At 45.3% G+C, this 22,824-nt stretch overlaps 1 protein-coding gene across 1 annotated transcript in view; it reads left to right on the top strand.

The window, feature by feature from the left end:
- The window catches only part of F8 (coagulation factor VIII), a 67,699-nt gene that overhangs the window by 32,678 nt on the left and 12,197 nt on the right, over positions 1 to 22,824 (top strand). The window contains exons 10-20 of the mRNA XM_060270573.1: positions 1,940 to 2,033; positions 3,995 to 4,206; positions 5,636 to 5,786; positions 6,600 to 6,809; positions 8,672 to 11,717; positions 12,964 to 13,129; positions 14,420 to 14,632; positions 16,334 to 16,562; positions 17,602 to 17,784; positions 18,489 to 18,605; positions 19,384 to 19,526. Of these exons, the coding sequence (XP_060126556.1) occupies positions 1,940 to 2,033; positions 3,995 to 4,206; positions 5,636 to 5,786; positions 6,600 to 6,809; positions 8,672 to 11,717; positions 12,964 to 13,129; positions 14,420 to 14,632; positions 16,334 to 16,562; positions 17,602 to 17,784; positions 18,489 to 18,605; positions 19,384 to 19,526 (4,764 nt within the window). The remainder of the gene's footprint in view (positions 1 to 1,939; positions 2,034 to 3,994; positions 4,207 to 5,635; positions 5,787 to 6,599; positions 6,810 to 8,671; positions 11,718 to 12,963; positions 13,130 to 14,419; positions 14,633 to 16,333; positions 16,563 to 17,601; positions 17,785 to 18,488; positions 18,606 to 19,383; positions 19,527 to 22,824) is intronic.

Raw genomic sequence — 22,824 nt, 5'->3', positions numbered from 1 at the left:
CTCAGATCAGCGGCACAGCAATGGGAGCATGCATGGCCCCACAGTATGCCAACATCTTCATCTTCACCCTCTCAAACCTCTCTTGTACCTGCTCTACATTGACGATATTTTTATTATCTGGACACATGGTCAGCAGACCCTGGACACCTTCCACCAGACATTCAATGACTTTCACCCCACCCTCAACCTAACAATGAACCAATCTATGCAAGAAATACATTTTCTGAACACTACTACAGTGGTACCTCTACTTACGAATTTAATGCGTTCCAAACGCACATTCGTAAGTAGAAAAAAAATTGTAAGTCGAATCCCATAGGAATGCATTGGGAGAAAAAAATCGTAAGTAGAAGCAACCCTATCTAAAAATTCGTAAGTAGAAAAAATCCGCATCCAAGATGGCGGACGGAGCTCCATTCGTAAGTAGAAACATTCATAAGTAGAGTTATTTGTAAGTAGAGGTACCACTGTATAAAAATACAGGGTGGGCACATAGACACCACCTTATACAAAAAACCAACTGACCAACAAACATATCTACCGGTACATGCTTCCAGCTACCATACCAAACAATCAATTGTATATAGCCAGGCCCTATGTTACAGCCGCATCTGTTCCAACTCTACAGACAGGGATTCTCACCTAAGAGATCTACAGCAAACCTTTTTGGAACTAAAATATCTGCCTGATGGAAGTTAAACAACAGATCAACAAAGCCAGACTGATATCCAGAGAGAACTTGCTGCAAGACAGACCCAAAACAGAAAATAACAGAACGCCACTAGTAATCAAGTTAAAACAGTTCAATGCATCATCAGAGATTTACAACCTCTCCTAGACAACAAGTTCTCTTTCTCAAGCTCTGGGAGGAAGACTTTTCATTGCCTACACACAGCCACCCAATCTTAACAACTCCTCACCCACAATAATACAGCAACCAGACTTAACATGGACACTTGTACCAGAGCCTGCAATAAACCCAGATGCCAACTTTGCTGCCACATACACCCAGACAACACCATCACTTGACCCAACAACATCAAACATGCCATCTCAGGCCTATTTAATTGCTCATCTTCTAACATAGTGTATGCCATTAAATGCCAACAGTACCCTTCGGCTCTCTATACTGGACGACAGGCCAAACCCTATGCCAAAGGATAAATAGACATAAATCTGACATCAGGAATAACAAGACAGAGAAGCCAGTAGGAGAACATTTCAATCTCCCAGGACATTCAATACAGGATCTCAAAGCAGCTGTCCTATTACAAAAGAATTTCAGAAATAGACTTGAAAGAGAAGTTGCTGAATTACAACTTATTACTAAACTGAAAACTATGGAGAGACCTGGTCTGAATAGAGATAATTGGATTCTTGTCTCATTAAATATGCTAAAGCTATTTTTGGTCATCTGCACACTATCCCTTGCTTTTTCCTGTAGGACTAATTGCAGTCATTAACAGACATCAACAGGTTTACCATACCCAGTGAGTCAATCACCCATCTCCTACTACCCTTCTAAGAAACCTCCACCCCACCCCACCCTCCCACTATATATAAGGGTCTGGCGACTTCTGTTTCAGTGTATCTGAAGAAGTGTGCATGCACATGAAAGCTTATACACCCAGAACAAACTTAGTTGGTCTCAATCTGGAATTTAACCTAGGATTCTCAGGGAAGATTCGGGGCTCGTTGACACAACCATTTCAGCAGTCTGTGGTAGTTTTCACAGAAATTGGCAGAGGCTGAATTGATTTGTGTCAAAGACTTCCAGTGCTATCTGCCAAGCACACGCTCATCAGGGGTGGTTCTTTTCTCCCAGCTTGCCAGTCTTCTAAACAATGTACAGGCACTGATAAAATATATTGTTACACCTGACATTTGGGCTCCAGCCAGGCTACAAATCCTGGTTAAAATGTGAAAACTGTCATTTCAGATTATGTTCAAGAATCTAGCCAGCCGGCCGTACAACATTTACCCCCATGGCATCACCAGTGTCACTTCCTTTTACCCCATGAGAAGCAGCAAAAGTAAGACTCGTTCAGCAAATGGGAGTAGATTCCTTAGAGTGGGAGGGGTATGGCCATGCATACTGTCTTTTTTTCTTTCTAATCAAACTTTTGTGGAAAGTACTGTGCCATGCAGCACCAGGAAAAACCGAATTCTTTGTTCTCTATGAGCATAAAGGGTAAAGGGGACCCCTGATCATTTGGTCCAGTCGTGACCGACTCTGGGGTTGCGGCGCTCATCTCACGTTATTGGCCGAGGGAGCCGGCGTACAGCTTCCAGGTCATGTGGCAAGCATGACAAAGCCGCTTCTGGCGAACCAGAGCAGCACACAGAAATGCCGTTTACCTTCCCGCTGTAGCGGTACCTATTTACTTGCACTTTGACGTGCTTTTGAACTACTAGGTTGGCAGGAACTGGGACCGAGCAGCGGGAGCTCACACCATTGCAGGGATTTGAACCGCCGACCTTCTGATCGGCAAGCCCTAGGCTCTGGTTTAACCCACAGCACCACCCGCATCCCCTCTATGAGCATACACACATTAAAATAACCATGCATATATTTGCATATTTGTCAATTATTTATTCTGCTTCAGCTAATCATGGGGGTGGGGAGCAATCTTGAACAATTCATGCAAGTTGCTTTTCAATTGACAGATCATCAAGTGTTTCCTCGTCAGCTTTCAAGCCCTACTTTGTATTCCACTTAAGGACTAGACATGTCTTTGAAAAACAAGATTGGCAGGGTGCTCACTTTGGTACAAAACCCTAACTTTGGTACATGCATAGCATCATAGAATATGCACCACCTTGCTTTTAGAAATCTGCCTGCCTTCAGTGCTGCTGCTTACCATTGTCTGCTGTTAGTCATGCTCCAGTCTTACCTTCCAATGCCCCACTTTTTGTTTCCTTTCCTTTTTCCTTTTGCTAGGCTGCCATGTGGCCTTCTAAAAGCTACTGCTGCCCTCTTCTGCAAGAGACTGAGGTGTACCAATCTGGTTTGCATGTCACGGTAAACCAAACTATAGCTTGCCAGGACCATGCAAATGTGTTGGCGCTCCAGTCCTTTTAGGACAGTGGACATGGCAGCTTAGAGTGTCATCCAAACCTGAGATCGTGGCTAAGCTGTCTCCTTCTTAAACACAAGCTATAGCTAAGAACAAATCTTAACTATAGCTCCTGTTTAAAGAAGAGTAGGGATTTTATCAACAGCAAAAATGGGAGCGGAAATTGCTGGTGCTTGCTTATTTGTCCCATGTCCAGAATGGATCAGTATTCACTTTTCAGTCCACAAAGAATACATAATTGATTATGTTCTCATTTGCCTTGTACAGGCAATCCTCCTTTTGCATGGGGGTTCCGTTCCAGTCCCCCACGCCTGTCAGCGGAGTGTGTTTTGGGGCTACTTCCAGGTTTGGCATGTATGTGTGATCGCCCATCATTCAGACGCGCCTAAACCGGGAATTGCCTCTATTGCCTTTGCATTGAAATGAATGGGGTAGAATGTGTAATGATAACATAACTTTTGTGACTTATGCAATTAATTACATGAATTTTGTATGTAATTTTGCCACAACAGACAGCAAAACAAATAATGTGTTTTTGGTGGAAGATGAACTTCAGTGGAATAGAAACAGTGCTGTGTGCATATATGAGAGGAAATTGCTTTTGTAAAGCATTAGGAAAAATTGTAGGCAAAAATGTGTAGGCCAAGAGAAAGTAGTACTAAAACACTGATGGATTTGTATGAGGACATTAGGAAAACAATCCTGCAAATTGATGTAGAAATGTGGAGAAGACTGAACAATGAGAAACTGGGAGGAATTGAAATTGACAGGTGCATACATGATAGTAAGCCCCATTGAATCACTTCTGAGCTGACCACAGTTAGGATTGCCCTGTATATCTTTAGCCAGTTTTTTTATTTTTAAAAGCTGGCGGCAAATACAGTAACACAATGGTCTTATGGTTTGTTTCCTCCCAGATCACGTTATGAAGCATTTGCCCATTCGACCTAACCAGGTGTTCACCTACAGGTGGAAGATAATGCCTGAGGATGGCCCAACCAACTCAGATCCCCGCTGCCTGACTCACTACTATTACAGCTCTATCAAGCCTGCTCGGGATTTAGCCTCTGGGCTAATTGGACCACTGCTGATCTGCTTCAAAGAGACCATGGATCGGAGAGGGAATCAGGTTGGTCCTTGTATCTTAGGAGAAAGCTTCACAAAATAGCATGAGGTCAACTACACGTTATGTGTAAGTGTGTGTATTAGAGCCCAATTGTCTTAGCTATGAGTAAAGACGTTGTGTGTGTGTTTGTGTGTGTAACTCTTTCCATGCTCACTTCTTTCCCCCTAAAATTCCCTCCTCCCTTCACCTATCCTCCCAAGGGAGTTTTAGCCATGTGCTTGAAAGAGCAAGAGCATGTGAAACCCAATAAGCGGGAGCTACAGTGATCTGCTTTGGATGCAGTGCAAACTATGCTTAGCGTGAATGTGCAAACTTGCAGGTTCCCAGAGCAAAGACTGAGGCTGCAGCAGCATACCTCTTCCAGTCCTGTTATTGCTATTTGGGGCTAAGATATTTATTGGCATGGCTTAGCCTTAGCATATTGCCTGAATCTGGAACTCATGGTTTGCGAGACAAACCACAAGCTGAAACTGAAGTTTGTTCTTGGTTTACTGGTCATGGTTTTCCTGTGGGAGGCAAACCACAAGCCTAGGTTCATATGTACAGTAATGCTAAACCAAAGCTTGACTTTGGTTAGCATAGCAGCAGCAGGACCGGGGAGAATCACTCTGTGGCTGTGATATCCCATCTGGGAAGCTTCACAGTGTTCATGCAAGGCCACAATTTGACTTAGCATTACAGTTGATGATGCCAGTGGGCGAAGGAGATGGTCCTCATCTAGTAGCAGACTCAGAGACTTTCATCCAGACACTACCAAGCCCAAACTGGCTTTGCTTCTGCTATGTTGCTGCCGCCTTATGTGTCTATTAAACCATGCAGAGGTACTTTACAGGCAGCCATGGGTGACCAGCCCTCTGAATTGTAACCAAAAAAAGCAAGAGGTCAATTAAGACTTTACAAAATAGCAGAATAATGAGTTCTGTAAGACGAACCCTGGCTAACAACCTGGTGCTTATGTCATGGAGCAGCTGAATAATTTTGAAATTAATAATGTCATAATCTAACATGGAATGTTACCAGGTCATGGATAACTGGCAAGGCTATGCATGGTTGTCCACTTGTGGGTGAGTGTTTGAACTGGATGATCTCCAGATCTCTTCCCAATTCAGTTTTTTTAATGGCAACTCAAACCATGCTTAGCAGTATCAGCTTACTATTATATATACTAGAGGTGACAAGTTGACATGGGAACCAAACAGTTGGCTGATTGCTGTAATTACTGATACTCCAGCTTAACTCTGAGGTGTTTGCAGAGAGGTGATTTAAAGGTCTGCATGGGGTGAAGTTCAGAGTTGGGCACCCAAAGATACACATTCTAGCAAGAAAGCTAGAATTGGATAACAAAGAAGCAAGGTGGAAACAATATTCCCCTCCTGCCATCTCATCTCCATATCCAAAACACCTTGAGCAGTGATGCTTGTGGTTCTTCCAGATGATGTCGGATGAAGCAAGATTTGTGCTGTTTTCTGTCTTCGATGAAAACCTCAGCTGGTACTTGGAGGAGAATATCAACCAATCCTGTGCTGATGCAGCCAATGTCAACCCCCAGGATCCTGAGTTCTATGCTTCCAACGTTATGCACAGTGAGTAGTCCCAGAAGAAAAGCTGTGTGTGTGTGTGTAAAGGTGTGTGTGTAAAGGTGTGTGTGTAAAGGTGTGTATGGGGGTGCATCCCTATCCCAGAAAAGATACACACACACACACACACACACACACACACACAACCACATACACATACAAGCTTAAGTGTGCTGTGAGATATCTAATTACATCACCCAAATTTCATTCAGTACAGGCCATTTCAGAAGTCCTTTTATTGTGCATTTATAATGATTTGTGCTCATGATACTACAGTATTTGTGGCAGCCATACACAATCCTGCTTTCAGTACCTGTCTGTACCTTTAGAAGTTTTGGGGTGCTCATACTACTTCAGTTATAATCAGTGCATATCCTGTAACTTCCTGCATTACTTTTTATTCAGCAAATGTTCTACTTTGTTCTTTTTGTCCGCTTTTGTGGCACATGGGCCCTTCCAAACAGCAGTAATGCATTGGGGAAGTTTTGCAGATCTAATACAGTAAAGCAGAAAAAAAATTCACCACTACCGTAATGCGCTATTGTTGTGTTGCAGGGGGGGGGCACTGAGCACTCTTCCTCCACCCATGTGCTTTCCAAAAACAGGGAAACATTGGTCTGTTTTGCAGGGAAAACAACAACCAGGGAACCTTGTAGCATTTAAAGACTAGCAACTATTTTAAAATAGTCTTTAGGGATTCTAGGACTCTATTATTTTAATCCTCATCTGTTTGTTTTTGAAACTCTTTGACTTTTTGGCCTCAGTCCACCCTGTGACCTGGATGTCCACGGCATTTCCCCCATCTCACTTCTCTTGCAGGTATAAATGGCTATGTTTTTGATAATCTGCACCTCAAGATTTGCCAAAACAAAGTTGTGTATTGGTACATCCTGAGTGTAGGTTCCCAGACTGAGTTTCTGTCCGTCTTCTTCTCCGGGAATACTTTTCAGCACAACACAGTCTTTGAAGAGACCCTCACGCTCTTTCCCCTCTCTGGAGAGACTGTCTTCATGTCCATGGAGAAACCAGGTGAGTTAGATGTGCTACTTAAGGAAAAGGTAAAGGAAAAGGTAAAGGGGCCCCTGACAGTTAAGTCCAGTCGCGAACAACTCTGGGGTTGCGGCGCTCATCTTGCTTTACTGGCCGAGGGAGCCAACGTTTGTCCGCAGACAGTTTTTCCGGGTCATGTGGCCAGCATGACTAAGCTGCTTCTGGTGAACCAGAGCAATGCATGGAAACGCCGTTTACTTTCCCGCCGGAGTGGTACCTATTTATATATTTGCACTTTTACGTGCTTTCAAACTGTTAGGTTGGCAGGAGCTGAGACCGAGCAATGGGAGCTCACTCCGTCCGGGGATTCAAACCACCAATCTTCCGATAAGCAAGCCTTAGGCTCAGTGGTTTAGACGACAGCACCACCCGCGTCCCGGGCTACTTAAGACAATATGCCAAATCTGATCTCTTCCTAAGCACCAGAAGTCATTTGACATGAAAAAGTGACTCAGCTTCTCTAACCTTTAACATTATTTAATGTCTGTCCTGCTTTGTTTTCCTTGAAAGAAGAGTTAAAGTGAGGATGATGAAGGAGGGTGGACTCATTTAAAGAGGCTAAGGAGTTCCTTCTCTTGATCTATTGCAGGTGTAGCTAACGTTGTGCCCTCCAGACATTGTTAGACTGCATCTCACATCATCCCCTGACCTGTGCACACTACTCCTGACTAATGGCCATACTGACTGATGGAGGCAGCCTGTCCTATTTCACCACCAGTTCCGCTGCCAGAACATCCTGGCTCTTGCCAAGTGCGACAAGAGCTGGGGTATTCCACAAAGCATTGTCACTCAGCTTCTCTGCTGAGTGGCCAAGCAACAATATAGCATGCAGGAATGCCCTGGCTCTAGCCAAATTTGGTGGGAGCCAGAGCACTCCTCAAAGCATTGCTGCTCAGCTTCTCCACCCCAGGGAGCAGGGGAGCTAAGCAGTAATGTGGCATGCAGGAACACCCCAGTTCTCACCGAACTTGGCAGCAGCTGGGGTATTCCATAAAGCATTGCCACTCAGCTTCTCCACCTGTGGGCGCTGAAACACCTCCCTCTTGCCACTGCTGCTGGAAGTGATAAGGTGGGCAGAGCACTGCCTGTTACATCTTTGCCAATGCTGATAAAACAACCCCTGTTGTTTTAAAAAGTCAAAATGCTGAGAAAAGGAGGCAACACATCAACCAGTTCTTGGGCAAAATATAACTGTGAAAATAATATGGACTGTATAGATTCGTGTCCATGCCGGCTATTGACCTGATTATAATGTATGATTTAATAGTATGTATTGACTTATATTTATTTGATTTATTTTAGTTATAAAACTGAAGAAGCATTAACCGAAACAGATGATTACCCTGGATCACTGTCTGGTTTATGGTTAACTACAGATTAAAACAGTTATATTTTGCCCAAGAACTGGTCGACGTGTTGCCTCCTTTTCTCAGCATATTACATTTTTGCCACCTGAGGTGGGTGCTTCACCCTGTCTCATGGGTGGGCCGGCCCTGTGTGGCTGGAGCTGATGGAAGTCAGACTCCATCTGCAGGGCACTGGATATGTTACCTATTATCCATTGTCTCATTCATACAGTAGGATAGTGGGGTCTGCTCTGTCCCTTCCCAGTCTGCCTCTGTTCTCAGTAAAAGAGGTCTACACATTGTCTGCCGGGACCTGGTAACCCAGCAGTCAGCCTCTTTGAATTCATCGACACATTTTGAATTTTGAGAGAGAGAGTTATTGGTTCTACCCCTTCTGGTTGTTGTACCCCTAACCGAGCAGAAAGAGAGTAATCCCCTGTGCTTTATTGCCAATATTGATCTCATTTTTTTCTTCAATCCTTTTACCTGAGACAGGCACATGGATATTGGGATGCTTGAACCCAGACTTCAGGAGGCAAGGAATGAGAGCCACGTTCACTGTTTCCAAGTGCTCCAATGAAATAGAGTATGATTACTCCTATGAATTAATACCAGAAGGTGAACTATATGAAGCCAATGTCTTGCAACCAAGAGGCTTCCCCAGGAAAAACAGGCCTGTCCAGCCTTGCCTAAAGAAGCATGGAGATGCAGAAAATGAAATGCAGAAGACCAACCACCATTTGGCTCCTTGTCGTGAAGCCAATGAACTTCTTAAATTAAACAAGAAAAAGAATCCTACTGACTTGCCACTGCCTCCTGGGGAGTCCTTATATCAAGATAACATTTCTTTACCTTCTTCCCAAGACAACCTCGTTAAGCCCACTGATGCCTTTCCAGCAGAAGAACCATCAGCTATACTCAAGCAAAGTTTCCAACAGCATTCTTTCACAGGAAACTCTTCTCTCTCATGGGAAGAGTCTCATCTTAATGAGAGTGCGTTAGAAACTGCAACCAGTCTGGGTAACAAGACTCTTCCCTTTGGGACATTCAGCCCACTTGAAGGAGCTGGGATGGTCCAAGAGAAATCAGATAAACAGGAGGCAGTGGAGACCATGAAGCCTCATTCAGCCCCTCCATTGGAAAAGGTGGAGGCAATTCCTGAAGACCATGTTACCAGCATTCAGTCAAAGGGGTTGCAGGATGGGATGGGCCTTGCAGAAAGACTGACCTTGAATGTGAAAAGACCCCCTCTTAAAACTGACAATAATTTAACACAACAAAATGAAGTATATGCAGATTCCAGATTTTCTGAAAGAGCTTCGCTTGAAGATATAAACACAGTGGAAGGACAGAACACTGTTTCATTGATGCCAGATACAACGTTGAATGAGAAAGTAGGACTGCAAAGATCCTATATGGATAAGGGCACTTTCTTTAACATGAGTAGTACCTCTGCGTCATTAGATGATTTGAAAAATAAGCCACTTATTCAGCACATGTCACTGGACAGTCAAAACACTGGTCCACCAAGATTAGAAAGTAACCCTGGAGCTGAAAACATGGTGTCACAGAGCTATGGCACTACCTTTCAAGCTTCTACAAGCTACTCATCTCATAAGGCAACTGAATCATTTACATCAAGAGAATCATTGCATACTAGAAAAAGAGGAGTTGAACAATCTACTGCAACTATAGGAAGTCAAGGCCTTTTTACATCTGTAAGTGAAGACTTCCTTCATGGCAAAAATAGTGCACATACAGCCTCTCGTGACAAAGCACATAAGCCAACACCTCCAGCAAAGCGTTTTCAGGGTCATGAGACAGAGGTGGTTGACACAGCTACTAGAGGCCCAGATAATTTGAATGAACATGCTTCTTTATTTGCACAGAATGGTGAGCAAGTGACTCCAAACAGATTGACTAGAAACCCAAGTATTCTAGAGAAGTCTGACTCTACTAATGACATTCTGGAGAGTAATGATAGATTCTCTACGCATCCATTTCACACTAGTCAAAGACCAGATGGCTCAGCACTCCAAGAAGGTTTCCAAGAAACTAGCCAAAATAAGGATTTTTTGGGGAAAGAGAATAAAGCTTTGCTCATTGTTGATGCCACTGCCAGCAGAATCTGGAACCCAAATTCCCATGGATTGTTGGGTAGTTTGTTGCTTCCTCAAACAAGTTTATCAGAAAAAAAGGATGCTTTTCATCAAGGAGAGTCGCCTCCATCACAGCTAGTTGACCTGGGAAATGACACAAATTCTAAAGAGTTTGTAAGAAAGGGGGAGAGAAAGCCAGAACCAGAACCAGACATTCAAAGCCATGAAAAGTCATCAGATGGGATGAGGTTGCAGCCCTGTCATCTGGGTCCTCATGGATGTGGTGGTCACTTGGAAAAGAGGTCTCTGAAATCACATCGGGCCAAGTTGGAAGACGGACATGCTGTAGCAGCAAGGGAAATGAAGAGTTCTGGAAAAGCTAAAGAAAGAGCTCAGGCTTTGCTCAATGGTAACTACTTCAAGTTAAACAATAAAGCCAAGGCTTCTATAATAAAGGCACCTTTGGCAGATGGGGCTACAAGAAACCAACAAGCAACCACACTTGGCAAGACAACTGCTTCATCTTCTCTGTTCACCTCAGTCCAGTCCAGCCCAGCCCCGCACTCCCTGAACTTTCCTGATTCCCAACAGACTTGGAGAGAAGCCAGTTCGTCTCACAAAGTGGAGGATGTAGGGGATGCAGCTGACACCATTTCTGGTTATCCCAGAACTCTTGGGCACAGTAGTATGAAAGCCAAACCTGGACTGGCCCCCACCGTCTTTGCAGGAGGACAAATCAAAGGTGCTGGCTCTGTTCTCCATAAGACCACCAGGCAGACAAATGAGGCTGGACTTCCTGCAACACCAGAGGTTCCTGTTATGACTCACAGTGATCCAGAAACTTTTTTGCACTTACAGCTGGGGGAGTCTAGCATAGACCAAGGGCAAATGTTAAGGAATGAATTCCTGAAGGCTGCCATAAAAAGGGAGAAGACTGAAAATTCTGAAAGATGGGCCTCAGCAGAAAACGATCTGGACTCTCAAGGTCACCTAACTGTCAATCTTCCCTTTCAAGAGGAGCTGTGGGAGGAGCTGTGGGATAGACAAAAGGAACTCCATAGGGAAGGAGGGGACGTTTGTTCCATAAATGGTAATATTCAAAACTTTGAAAGGAGGAAAAGAGTAGAAGAAATTGGCGTCCCAGTGCATGGATTCAGCAAAGGTGAGAGTAGGACCTCAGAAGCCAAGGTTCATATGGAGGTTTCCATGGCACCGACCAGCCTCAAAGGATCTATGGTGACAAACTCCTCAAAGACTCTGAATCGAACATCTGACTATGATGATTACAGCAATTCTGAGGACAAGCAAGAATTTGATATATATGGGGAAGATGACCAGGATCCACGTACTTTCACTGGCAGAGTCCGACAGTATTTCATTGCTGCAGTGGAGGTGATGTGGGATTATGGGAACCATACACCTTCACCATATCTAAGAGACAAGTAAGTTCTGCCCAGCTCTTGGGGACTGTGGGGCTAGAAATTCATAAGCTGCAATGCTCTCTAGAGCAGCCATTTCCCATGTTGGGTCCCAGGATTGTGCTGACCTTAATATAAATTCCCATCATCCCCAGCCAGCATGTTCCAGTGGATGGAGATGGTGGGAGTTGTAGTCCAATGACACCTGGAGTCCCAAGGCTGAGGAAGGCTGATCTAGACCAGTGAGCTTATTTGAGATACTCCTGAGATTTTACCTCCAAACGTTTACCTCCAAAGATCAGAGGTGATATGAGGAGGAAGAGGGAAAGGCTTTTGGCTGATGCTGTATTGAAACTTTCTGAAATGGTGATGTAGTTTCATAGAATCATAGAGTTGGAAGAGACCACAAGGGCCATCCAGTCCAACCCCCTGCCAAACAGGAAACACCATCAAAGCATTCCTGACAGATGGCTGTCAAGCCACTGCTTAACAACCTCTATAAAAGGAGGCTCCACCACACTCCTTGGCAGCAAATTCCACTGCCGAACAGCTCTTACTGTCGGGAAGTTCTTCCTAATGTTTAGGTGGAATCTTCTTTCTTGTAGTTTGAATCCATTGCTCCGTGTCCGCTTCTCTGGAGCAGCAGAAAACAACCTTTCTCCCTCTTCTATATGGCATCCTTTAATATATTAAAGTTTCCTCATAATCATCCCTGTACTGCTTTAAGAGCATTTAATTAATTTTTTTTGAATATTACATTTGTATCCCACCCTTCCGCCAAACAGCACAGGGCAGCATACATAGTGCCTCCCCAACTTGTTAATTTTCACAACCACTTTGCAAGGTCGGTTAAGCTGAGAGATGGTGATGACCCAAGATTGCATCCTGAGCCTTAGAGCAGATTAAAGACCTGAACTGGAACCTACCGTACTGAATGTGTAAATATTGTCTCAGTGTTCCTTAAAGCTACACAGTGCATGGGCACATATGTGAAATGGTGACCAATCTGTTTGATTTTGGGACAGCAGAAAGTTGCAACCATGATGCGTGCCTTAAAAAAAGCACAAGAGGAGCTGATTGGTGGTGACTAGATAAAGGTCTACTTAAGAAATATTAGGAGACAGGATGGATAAATGTTGTAGAACACCCTTTCTCTGCCCTGGATGATGTTGGATTGCAAGGCAGTTACATATAGAAATGCTAGTCTGCAGCTGCTTCCAAAAAAAGTCTGTACTGTACTTGACCACACCAGCCTCTTATGTTTTCACAGGGATCTGAAGAACAGCTGGAAGAAGCCATCCAGGCAGTACAAGAAAGTAGTTTACCGAGAGTACCTGGACAGCTCTTTCACGCAGCCACAGGTCCGTGGAGAATTGGATGAACACTTGGGCATCTTGGGACCATACATCCGAGCACAGGTTGATGATGTCATCATGGTGAGAAACTATGTGAAATACGGGAAGAGTTGGAGGGTGTCATCTCTCATACTTAAAGTGGGATTATAAAAACAAGTCTATCCCCCTCTACATATTCCATTTGTTTAGGTCTGTATTTTACCTTATATATCATGTCCAGCTCATATCATTGTAAGAAAAGCCTGGTGTCAGCACCTGGAATTCTTAGGCAACTGCAAGGACCCCAGCAACCTAGTTAAGGGCCCAGTGCTTGAAATTTAAATTCACTACAATGCCCTTGACAGAACTTTGCTCTGGGGATCTGTGAAGAATTGAAATTGCAACTAGACCCACCCGCTTGGCACTGTTCAGCATCCCACTGACATACTGTCCAACGTTTTCATTTCGAAAACAGGGACGCATGTCTTCCAGGATGTGCTCCCTGTTGAGTCACGTGACCCATGCCACAATCTTGCCCTGGAAAACGTGCTTTTTCCAGGGTGAGAGCGCAGCACCCAAAATGGTCACCACAATCTCACTCAAAAAGCCAGGATGTCCTGTTTTTTTCTGAGACACTTGGCAGTTTTTCATTGATAGAGACAAGGACACACCCCAGGGCTCCTTCAGACCTCGAGCCAGTTTGATTGTCCATAACAAGTTAGTAGCTACACACTTTGTGGTAAGGAGTCAGGGTCAGCTCTACCATTAGGCAAAATGAGGCAGCAGACAAGATGGCAGAACTGTATGTGCCACATGAACTGCCCTGTGCCACTAAGCTAGCCTGCTGTCATATGCTCTTTTTCATCACCAACGTCAGCTGCCAGTTCAGTTGGCTTTTGTATGTGGAATGGGAGATGGGGGGGGGACACATCACCTTGTCTTTCATCTCAAGCAGCAAAATGTCTTGGGCTGGTCATGTATAGGAAGAAGGTTTCTGGATGCGGTGGGAGGCAGGGAGTCATTACAGTTACCTATGTAAGATTACTTCTTTTTTTAAAAGTTTTTAAATTACAATTCTTCTTGGTGAGTGATTGGGCAGATTTCTGCCTTTGTGCATTTTAATATATCCTTATGTAAAAGGGCAATGGGGCCAGGCCCCCAGGGTTACCTTTGTAGTTTTGGCTCAGATCAGCCTTCCTCAGCCTGGTGGCCTCCAGGCATTTTGGGCTACAACTCCCACCAATCCAAGCCAGCACTGGGCCTATAGTCTTCCAGCTTAAACAGCGATGACCCCAATAGAGTAAAGAACAGGTTGAGTTGTCTTTTTTCTTTTTCCCCCTTCCCCAAAGTTAGCTCTCCTCTTTGCACCTGTTCTTTTCTCCCTTCGTCCAGGTGACTTTCAAGAATCTGGCTTCCCGCCCATATTCATTCCATTCTAACCTGCTGCCCTATGAAGGAAATGGGGAGGAAGTAGAGCAGCCCATCCAGGACTCTGTGCAGCCGGGTGGGGTCCGAGATTACTCCATCAAGGTGTTGTCACACATGGCTCCTACAGCCAATGAGTTTGACTGCAAGGCATGGGCTTATTTCTCCAGTATTAGCCTGGTAAGTGGGCAATGCATGCTCTCCTGCTGTTTGTATCAGGGCATTTCATGGGCCATGACAGAAGGCTGGCCAGACCTGTCAGTGGGCACCTTGCAAAGATTAAAAAGGCAAAGTCTCTTCTTGCAAGCTGATGAAACAATGTGCAAAACAAGCAAATTATATCTGCATACTGATACTTGATTTAATTGGTTTTGTTAGTCATTTAACACAAGGCTGTCTCCAGGCAACTTAGATCAAGCTTGAAAACATACAAAACTGTTAAAAACAGCTACCATCATAAAAAAAATACTCCAACAAAATATAAGCAACCAAATTAATACATTAAAACGCCAGTTTCTATAGGATGGGGTGAACTTACCAAGAACAGCATTAAACTCAGCTGGATCAAATTCCATCCGATGCTTAGTTAAAGGGGAAAGTCTTAATGTGGCACCAAAGTACCGGTATGTCAATGGCTGCAACAGGCCTCACTTGGAAGAGCATTCCACAGGCAGGGGGCCACACTTGCAAAGGCTGTCTTTTTTTCTTGTTCCTCAAGTTCTCTCAGAGGGAAGGTCTGCAAGTCAAGAGAGGAGGTCAGTCATGGCTAGGGATAGAAAAATTAGATTCAGTTTGCATTTAAAGATGGATTTAAATGCAAATTTAAATTGCACTTTCTAAAACAATATCCAAACTGAAACACAGCCAACTTTTCAAATTTGCACTTCTCCAAAACTTGCAATGCGGTTCCCCAGCCAAGTAATGTGTACAAAAATGCATATACCAGGATTAATATAAATGCATATATTAGTGAAAATAACATGTACAACTGCATTATATCAGGAGATATTGCTTTGCAAAAATGTGTACGGTATACAGTATTAGGCAAAAATTACAAACAAAATGTGTATTTTAGGGGAGATTTGCACTAAAATACTGATAAGTATTCATGATGACATATGTAATATTCATCAGTATTTTAGTGCATATATTTTAGTGTGTGTGCGCACATACACACACACACTGATGTGGAAATGTGGAGAACTAAACCCAAGGCTGGGAAAATCAAAACCAGCAAATTTCAGTTTTTATACCAAACTTGTAAGTAGGCCCACAGAAAAGTAGCTAGCTTGCAGTTCTTTCTTTCTTTTTCTTTTTCTACTCCCCTGTATACTGGTAACAAAGGAGGGGAAGCTTTTTTCTCCAGGAATCTGTCTAATCCCCATTAAAAGTTACAGGTAGGTAGGCATGTTGGTTTGATGTAGTCGAAACAAAATAAAAACAATTCCTTCCAGTAGCACCTTATAGACCAACTAAGTTTGTCATTGGTATGAGCTTCTGTGTGCATGTATCTGAAGAAGTGTGCATGCACACAAAAGCTCATACCTAGACAAACTTAGTTGGTTTCTAAGGTGCTACTGGAAGGATTTTTTTTATTTTGTTCCCCATTAAAAGGTGAGGCTGCTTAGCCTCATAATCCAGGTTGACATGGAATGAACGTGACTCGTAAGCCGGGGGTAGCCAACATGATGCCATCCAGTTATTGCTGGACTCCAACACACTATCAGCCCCAGCCAGCATAGCCAATGGTCAGGGATGATGGGAATTGTAGTTCAGCAATGTCTTGGAGAGCACCATATTGGTGATTTACGTATTTGCAGTGCTGCTGGGTACAGGAACTGAAATACCTCACTTCCAACTGCCCTCAATTTTTAATTCTAGGAGAAAGACCTACACTCTGGTCTTGTTGGACCTCTGATTATCTGCCGGCCTGGAGTACTGAGCACAGCATATGGAAGGCAGCTGGCTGTCCAGGAATTCTCCTTGCTCTTCACCATCTTTGATGAGACCAAGAGCTGGTATTTTGCTGAGAACCTTGAGAGGAACTGTCCACATCCCTGCCACATCCAGACGGATGATCCTTCCTTTAAAGCAAGCAATTCTTTCTATGGTAATAACCTCTTCATCTCTTTCCATGCCCCCAGTATAATTGGCACTGGGTCAAGGAGAGATGTGGTGGAAGTCCCTTCTCCCAAGTAAATCTACTCAACTCATTGATGGAAGCTCCGCTCTGTGTCCCTCTGCTGTGTGATCTGCAGAAGGTGGCTGTATAAGATGGAGCCTTTTCAGAGAGGAACACCCAATGACTCTTCCTGACTGTCGCTGTTTTCTACCGTATCATATGCCGGTAAATTCAGATTCCTAGAATTGTGTTGGCATCCATCTGTCTAGGAAGACAATGGAAGAGTGCACCTTTGGGGGTAAAGTCAATCCATTGGAGAGTTACTATAGAGACTGATATGGGACAGACATGTTTTCTTGCAGCTGAGGCAGACAAATAATAGAATCGTAGAGTTGGAGGCACCCCCTAGGGTCATCTAGTCCAACCCGCTGCAATGCAGGAATCTCAACACACACACACACACACACACACACACACACACACACACATCCAGTTTGAAACCATACCAGACACTACTTAGCTTTGCAAATGTCCTAGCAGCTTTATTGCTAGCAGCTTTATTGCTGCACCACTAGGAGGTTGTACAGCTCAGAGCTCTTAGGATCTGTCCATTCAGAGCTCTTAGGATCTGTCCATACCCCGGCTTAATGTGGATTGTGAATCCCTTGTGCATCCCTTAATTCCATCTGTCTGCGTGCTGTTTTCCTTCTGCTGCTGTTGCCCTGCACTTTCTCCTCTCTGAATCCAGAGATTCCCTATGCAATCAATGTAACTCTCCTATTTGGATTTTCAAAACATAGGGAATTGGGCTTTTTGCAACAAGGAAAGTGTGGGATATATGGTATTTGCTGTTTTTGTATATACTGTTTTGTTTTATATGAAAACAATTGAATTTATAAGAATTGTTTCATATGAAAACAAATGTATATATATCTGAACAATGCAAAACAACTGCATACTTAAGGGTTTTGTTCTTCCTTTTCCCCATTCTGATTTTTTTTCTTCTTTTCTTCTCTCTGTTCTCCAGCTATCAATGGTTATGTCAGAGACAGTCTGCCAGGACTAGTGATGGGTCAGCACCAGAGGGTGCGGTGGTATCTGTTGAATGTGGGTGGTGCCAAAGACATCCACTCTGTCCACTTCCATGGGCAAGTCTTTACCATCCGAACGGCCCAGGAGTACCGCATAGGAGTCTACAACCTCTATCCTGGTAAGCCATGAAATGGATGTCTTTATACATAACCTTCTTGCCAGCTTATATCTGCCTTTGCAATACTATGGAATATCCTGGGGAAAGAGCTCAGCAGCCAGTGCCTCTTTTATAGCCACTAGAGGACACGTTGATGGCTACTCTTTTGCAGGCAAGTGTTTTTTTAGATTTGCCTTGAGACAGTATTTAAACCTCTTTTGTTGACCACCAGCATTACGCTTTCCATTTTTAAGTTCGGAAAATAACTACTGGTACTCTATTCCGAACTTATACACAAATGCACCCTTTAAAACAGGACTTGTAAGCAAAAAGACAATGGGAAGGCTTTCCCCATTTTCCTCCCTTACTGCAGAAGAATATTTGAGGTTGCTGGGAGAGTCAAAATGGCTTCAGGATTGCTCTCCTGTACTATTTCAGATACATGGTTTATATACTTATGTATGTTTTTGCCTTGTACATTTATGAACATTTTTTTAATATTTGAGACCTTAGGATTGTTATAACACCTCTTAAAGCTGTTTCTTTTAGACAAAGAACCTGCATTTGCATGTAACATCACTTCATTCTGAAGGACCACCTTCTTCACAAGGAGAGTCTTCAATGGTCAACCTTAACTCACCTGCAAAACTCTTCTTTCCTTCCTGTAGTGTTCAGCACCCAGTAGTGAATAACCAGCTGACCTTCTTTCCCCATTCTGGTTGCAGGTGCCTTTGAGACAGTGGAAATGAGCCCATCCCACCCTGGGATTTGGCAGGTGAAATGTATGGTTGGTGAGCATGAGCAGGCTGGGATGAGTGCCTTCTTCCTAGTGTATGACCAGCGTGAGTAGCAAAGCATGACATTCTTCTTCCTGGCACTTTGATCCACTGATAGGAACAGGCTCAGATCTCAGTTTCTCTGTGTTATATTTCTGAAAAAGACATAAAAGGAGTGGCAATACATTCCTAAGATCCAGATTTTTACCACTTAGCTCTTGCTGTTGATCAACCCTCACACATCTGCAAGTTGGACTGAAAGCTACTTTCAACAAAAAGCTCACATTTGTTTCTCATGGCAATCAGGCAAAAACAAAGAGCAGGTCAGGATACACATAAAAGAACATTTGTTATGGATGAAGAGATGAATGGGAGAATGCTGTTCTGTTGCATTTTACAGCAGGTAATGAGGAATTTGCTGTTGCTCAGTTACAGAGCATCTGCTTTGCATGCAGAAGTTCCCAGCTCCAATCCCTGGTGTCTCTAGGTAGGGCTGGGGCGAAACCCCCGGCTGAAACCCTGGAGAGTTGTTGCTAGTCAGCTCAGACAGTTTTGAATTAGATAGACCAATGTATAAGGTTCAGTGTATAAGGCAGAGTCCTTATTGCTTATATGGATGTCATGACACGCCAAAGACCTAGGCAGGATTGAGGTCTTTGCAACTTTAGTCCTGCCTTACAAGAGCAAGCCACCAGGCATTCCAAATATTAAGCTGAAATTTGAAATACCGTATATTTCATGGTCTGTTGCATTCCCAGGGTAGCTCATAGCCCAGAATTTAGAAAACATTATTTATAAGTCTTTATTAAAATACCTTTATATTTTCTCAAACTTTTCATTTCAGGATGTCAAATTCCTCTGGGCCTAGCTTCTGGCTACATCGCAGACTCGCAGATCACAGCTTCAGAACACTATGGTAAGCACTTGAATCTTGGTTTATTAATTGATGGAACACTTGTTTCTGCTACAGATTCTTGCCATCCCATTTAGGAGGAATGAGGCATTTACCAGAACATTACAGCTCCACAGAACTCTGTGAGTGTCTCATATTTTGAAATCAGAACCTCCACACCATGACTCCTGGCTTGAGGTGCTTCTAGGCTCATCCAGGCAGTTCATCCAGACAACCTGTTTATTGGGCATTCATTGTGATTTGCTTGCACAAATATTATATGATGGCTACTCATTTGCATGCAAAATGCCCCAGTTTCAATCTCCAGACTCTCCAAATAGGGCTGGGAGAGACTCCTGTCTGAAACTCTGAGAAGCCAGTCAGGGCTTGTGCATACCTTAGCTTAGTGTAGATTGCAAATTCTTTTTAATTCCCCCTCCTCCATGAGGGACTCTCTTCTAACTACTGTTGTCTCACACTTTCTCCTCCCTAAATCCAGAGTTTCCCTATGCTCTGTAAATCCAGATAGGAGTGCTACATCCATTGCATAGGGAATACCCAGATTTAGGGAGGAGAAAGTGTTGGATAGCAGTAGCTGGAGAATGTCATGTGAAGGAGGGGAAATTAAAGGACTCACAACCCACATTAAGCTGAGGAATGGAGAGGCCAGTCAGTGTAGACAATGGTGAATAGATGAATTAATTGCCTGACTTGGCATAAAGGTAGCTTCCCATGTCCCCTGGCCCTCCACTGAGGTGCTTCCAGACGCTCACTGTTTTCAGGTGGGAGTCAGTCACATACTACCGTGTTTCCCACATTTTAAGACACCGTCTTATATTTATTTTTCTCAAGAAAATAAGCCTATGGCTTATTTTCGGTGGGGTGTCATATTTTTTAAATTAAGCAATCTACATTTTGACCTTTGGAGCTGGGCGCACGTCATACTTTTTCACAGGCGAGCGTGGTCAGAGCCAGGAGCGCGCACAGTGCTGCCCGCGCTCCTCCTGGGGCCGCCATGCTCAACTCCCATGCCCAGCCAACCCAGAGACCCTCCCTCATTGCCGCGGGGCATTTCTTTTCATAGAATCATATGATTCTATGCCTCTTTTCAGGAGGAGGAGGCAGATGCCCGGAACCGGCTGCTGCAGCTGGGCCAGGCGGAGGCGAGGCCGCTGCTTGCCCCTGGGGGCTGCGGAGGCGGCTGGGCGGGGACAGCCGGAGCCCAGCCAGGTAGCAGCAGCAGCGGGAGGACAAGTACGGTGCTGCTGCTGGCCATGGCAGGAGGAAGCAGGCGCCCGAAAGCGGCGGCTGCTGCAGTCCCGACATAGCGCGGAGCAGCGCCGCTCGTCCCGAGGCAGTGGGACCCAGCAGCAGCGCCGTCCTCATCCTCCCGCTGCTGTTGCTGCTGCTGCCGGGCCAGGTGGCTCCTGGGGGTCGCAGAGGAGGCTGGGCGGGGACAGCCGGAGCCCAGCCAGGCAGCAGCGGAAGGACGAGGACGGCGCTGCTGCTGGCCGCGGCAAGGAAGCAGGCGCCCGAAGGCGGCGCGGCTACTGCAGCCCCGACAGAGCGTGCAGCAGTGCCGCTCCTCCCGAGGCAGCAGGACCCAGCAGCAGCGCCGTCCTCGTCCTTCCGCTGCTGCCTGGCTGGGCTCCGGCTGTCCCCGCCCAGCCTCCTCTGCGACCCCCAGGAGCCACCTGGCCCGGCAGCAGCAGCAACAGTAGCGGGAGGATGAGGACGGCGCTGCTGCTGGGTCCCACTGCCTCGGGACGAGCGGCGCTGCTCCGCGCTATGTCGGGACTGCAGCAGCCGCCGCTTTCGGGCGCCTGCTTCCTCCTGCCATGGCCAGCAGCTCCTCCCGAGGCAGCAGGACCCAGCAGCAGCACCGTCCTCGTCCTTCCGCTGCTGCCTGGCTGGGCTCCGGCTGTCCCCGCCCAGCCTCCTCTGCGACCCCCAGGGGCGAGGCGAGCAGCGGCTCGCCTCCACCTGGCCCGCTTTCGGGCGCCTGCTTCCTCCTGCCGTGGCCAGCAGCAGCACCGTACTCGTCCTCCCGCTGCTGCTGCTGCCCAGCTGGGCTCCGGCTGTCCCTGCCCAGCTGCCTCCGCAGCCCCCAGGGGCTACCAGTGGCCTCGCTTCTGCTGTGCCCAGCTGCGGCAGCCGGTTCCGGGCGTCTGCCTCCTTCTCCCGAAAAGAGGCAGACAACCTCCTCCTGCTGCGGCTAGCATGCTGTGTATCACTGGCTGGCTGGGCGCTCGCGGTCTCACTCCGCGCAGCGCGGAGGTATGGCTTATTTTCAGGGGGTGTCTTCTATTTAACAAATACTTTAAAAGCCTGCTATGGCTTACTTTATGACTACGCCTTAAAAAGGGGGAAACATGGTACCTGCAAATTTAGGTTGTGCAACTATAATTATTATGAGGTCTTGTGCGAGAAACCCACTTCCACAATGGAGATCGGACTTTTTGTGATGAGGAAAGTGATATAGGAAAACACCCTGGAAAGTATGGAGGAAATGCTTGTTCTAATGCAGTGTCATCTCACCTCCCTGAAAGCAAATCAGAATTAACACTTATTAAATGGGCAGCCTCATTTAATCTCCCTGCAAAAATATCAGAATAAATGATTGATAAACAGGATGACTGGTAGCACCATGAGTCCTTGATATTTTTAAGGGGATTGGGGAATCCAGAGTAGCACAGGCAGCAGAGTACTCCTCCATTGCTGGTCATTCACTGACATTTCTGCTGTTCCGATCTGTCTGCAGTAGCACAAGCAGTGGTTCCTCCAGAGATGGGTGTGGGACCCAGAGATGTAGAAGATGTGTGTGGTGGTGGCGGCGGCTCTGGTTACCTCACCCACTGCTTCCCTACAGAACTGGGTGACTTCAAACAAATGTTTATTTTTAAAAAAGGAGACCAGTGTCAGCCATAGAGCCCCTCCTCCTGCTGGCTTTGACAACTGACCTGTCCATGCCAGCTTCTGGCACAAGGCCTAGATGGGCTCAGTCCTCAGAGACAAAACAGAGACATGCAGACTCCTGTTTACTTATGCATTTATGTGCACTCTTGAAGTGCCATGTTTTCCATGTGGAAGCTGCTGTTATTTGTGTCTTGTGTGTGGAAATGAGTAGTGTTTTTTTTAAAAAAAAAAAGTTTGGGAAAGACACCCAGAGACCAGAGGGATGGAGGATGACATGTCCAGTGGACAAGATGAAGCTTTTCAGGCACCATTTGCACCATACGTTTAAAGCAATATCATCCCACTTTAGGCGGTAATGGCTTCTGCCGAAGAATCCTGGGAACTTTCCACTGGTGTTAGGAGACCACTATTCCCATTGAGAATTGTAACTCTGTGAAGGGAACAGGGGTTTCCTAACATCTCTCAGCACCCTTAACA

Source organism: Zootoca vivipara, chromosome Z, assembly GCF_963506605.1.
Source record: "Zootoca vivipara chromosome Z, rZooViv1.1, whole genome shotgun sequence".
NCBI lineage: Eukaryota > Metazoa > Chordata > Lepidosauria > Squamata > Lacertidae > Zootoca > Zootoca vivipara.
The sequence above is the reverse complement of the archived record's forward strand: the minus strand, read 5'-3'. Positions and strand labels throughout refer to the sequence as shown.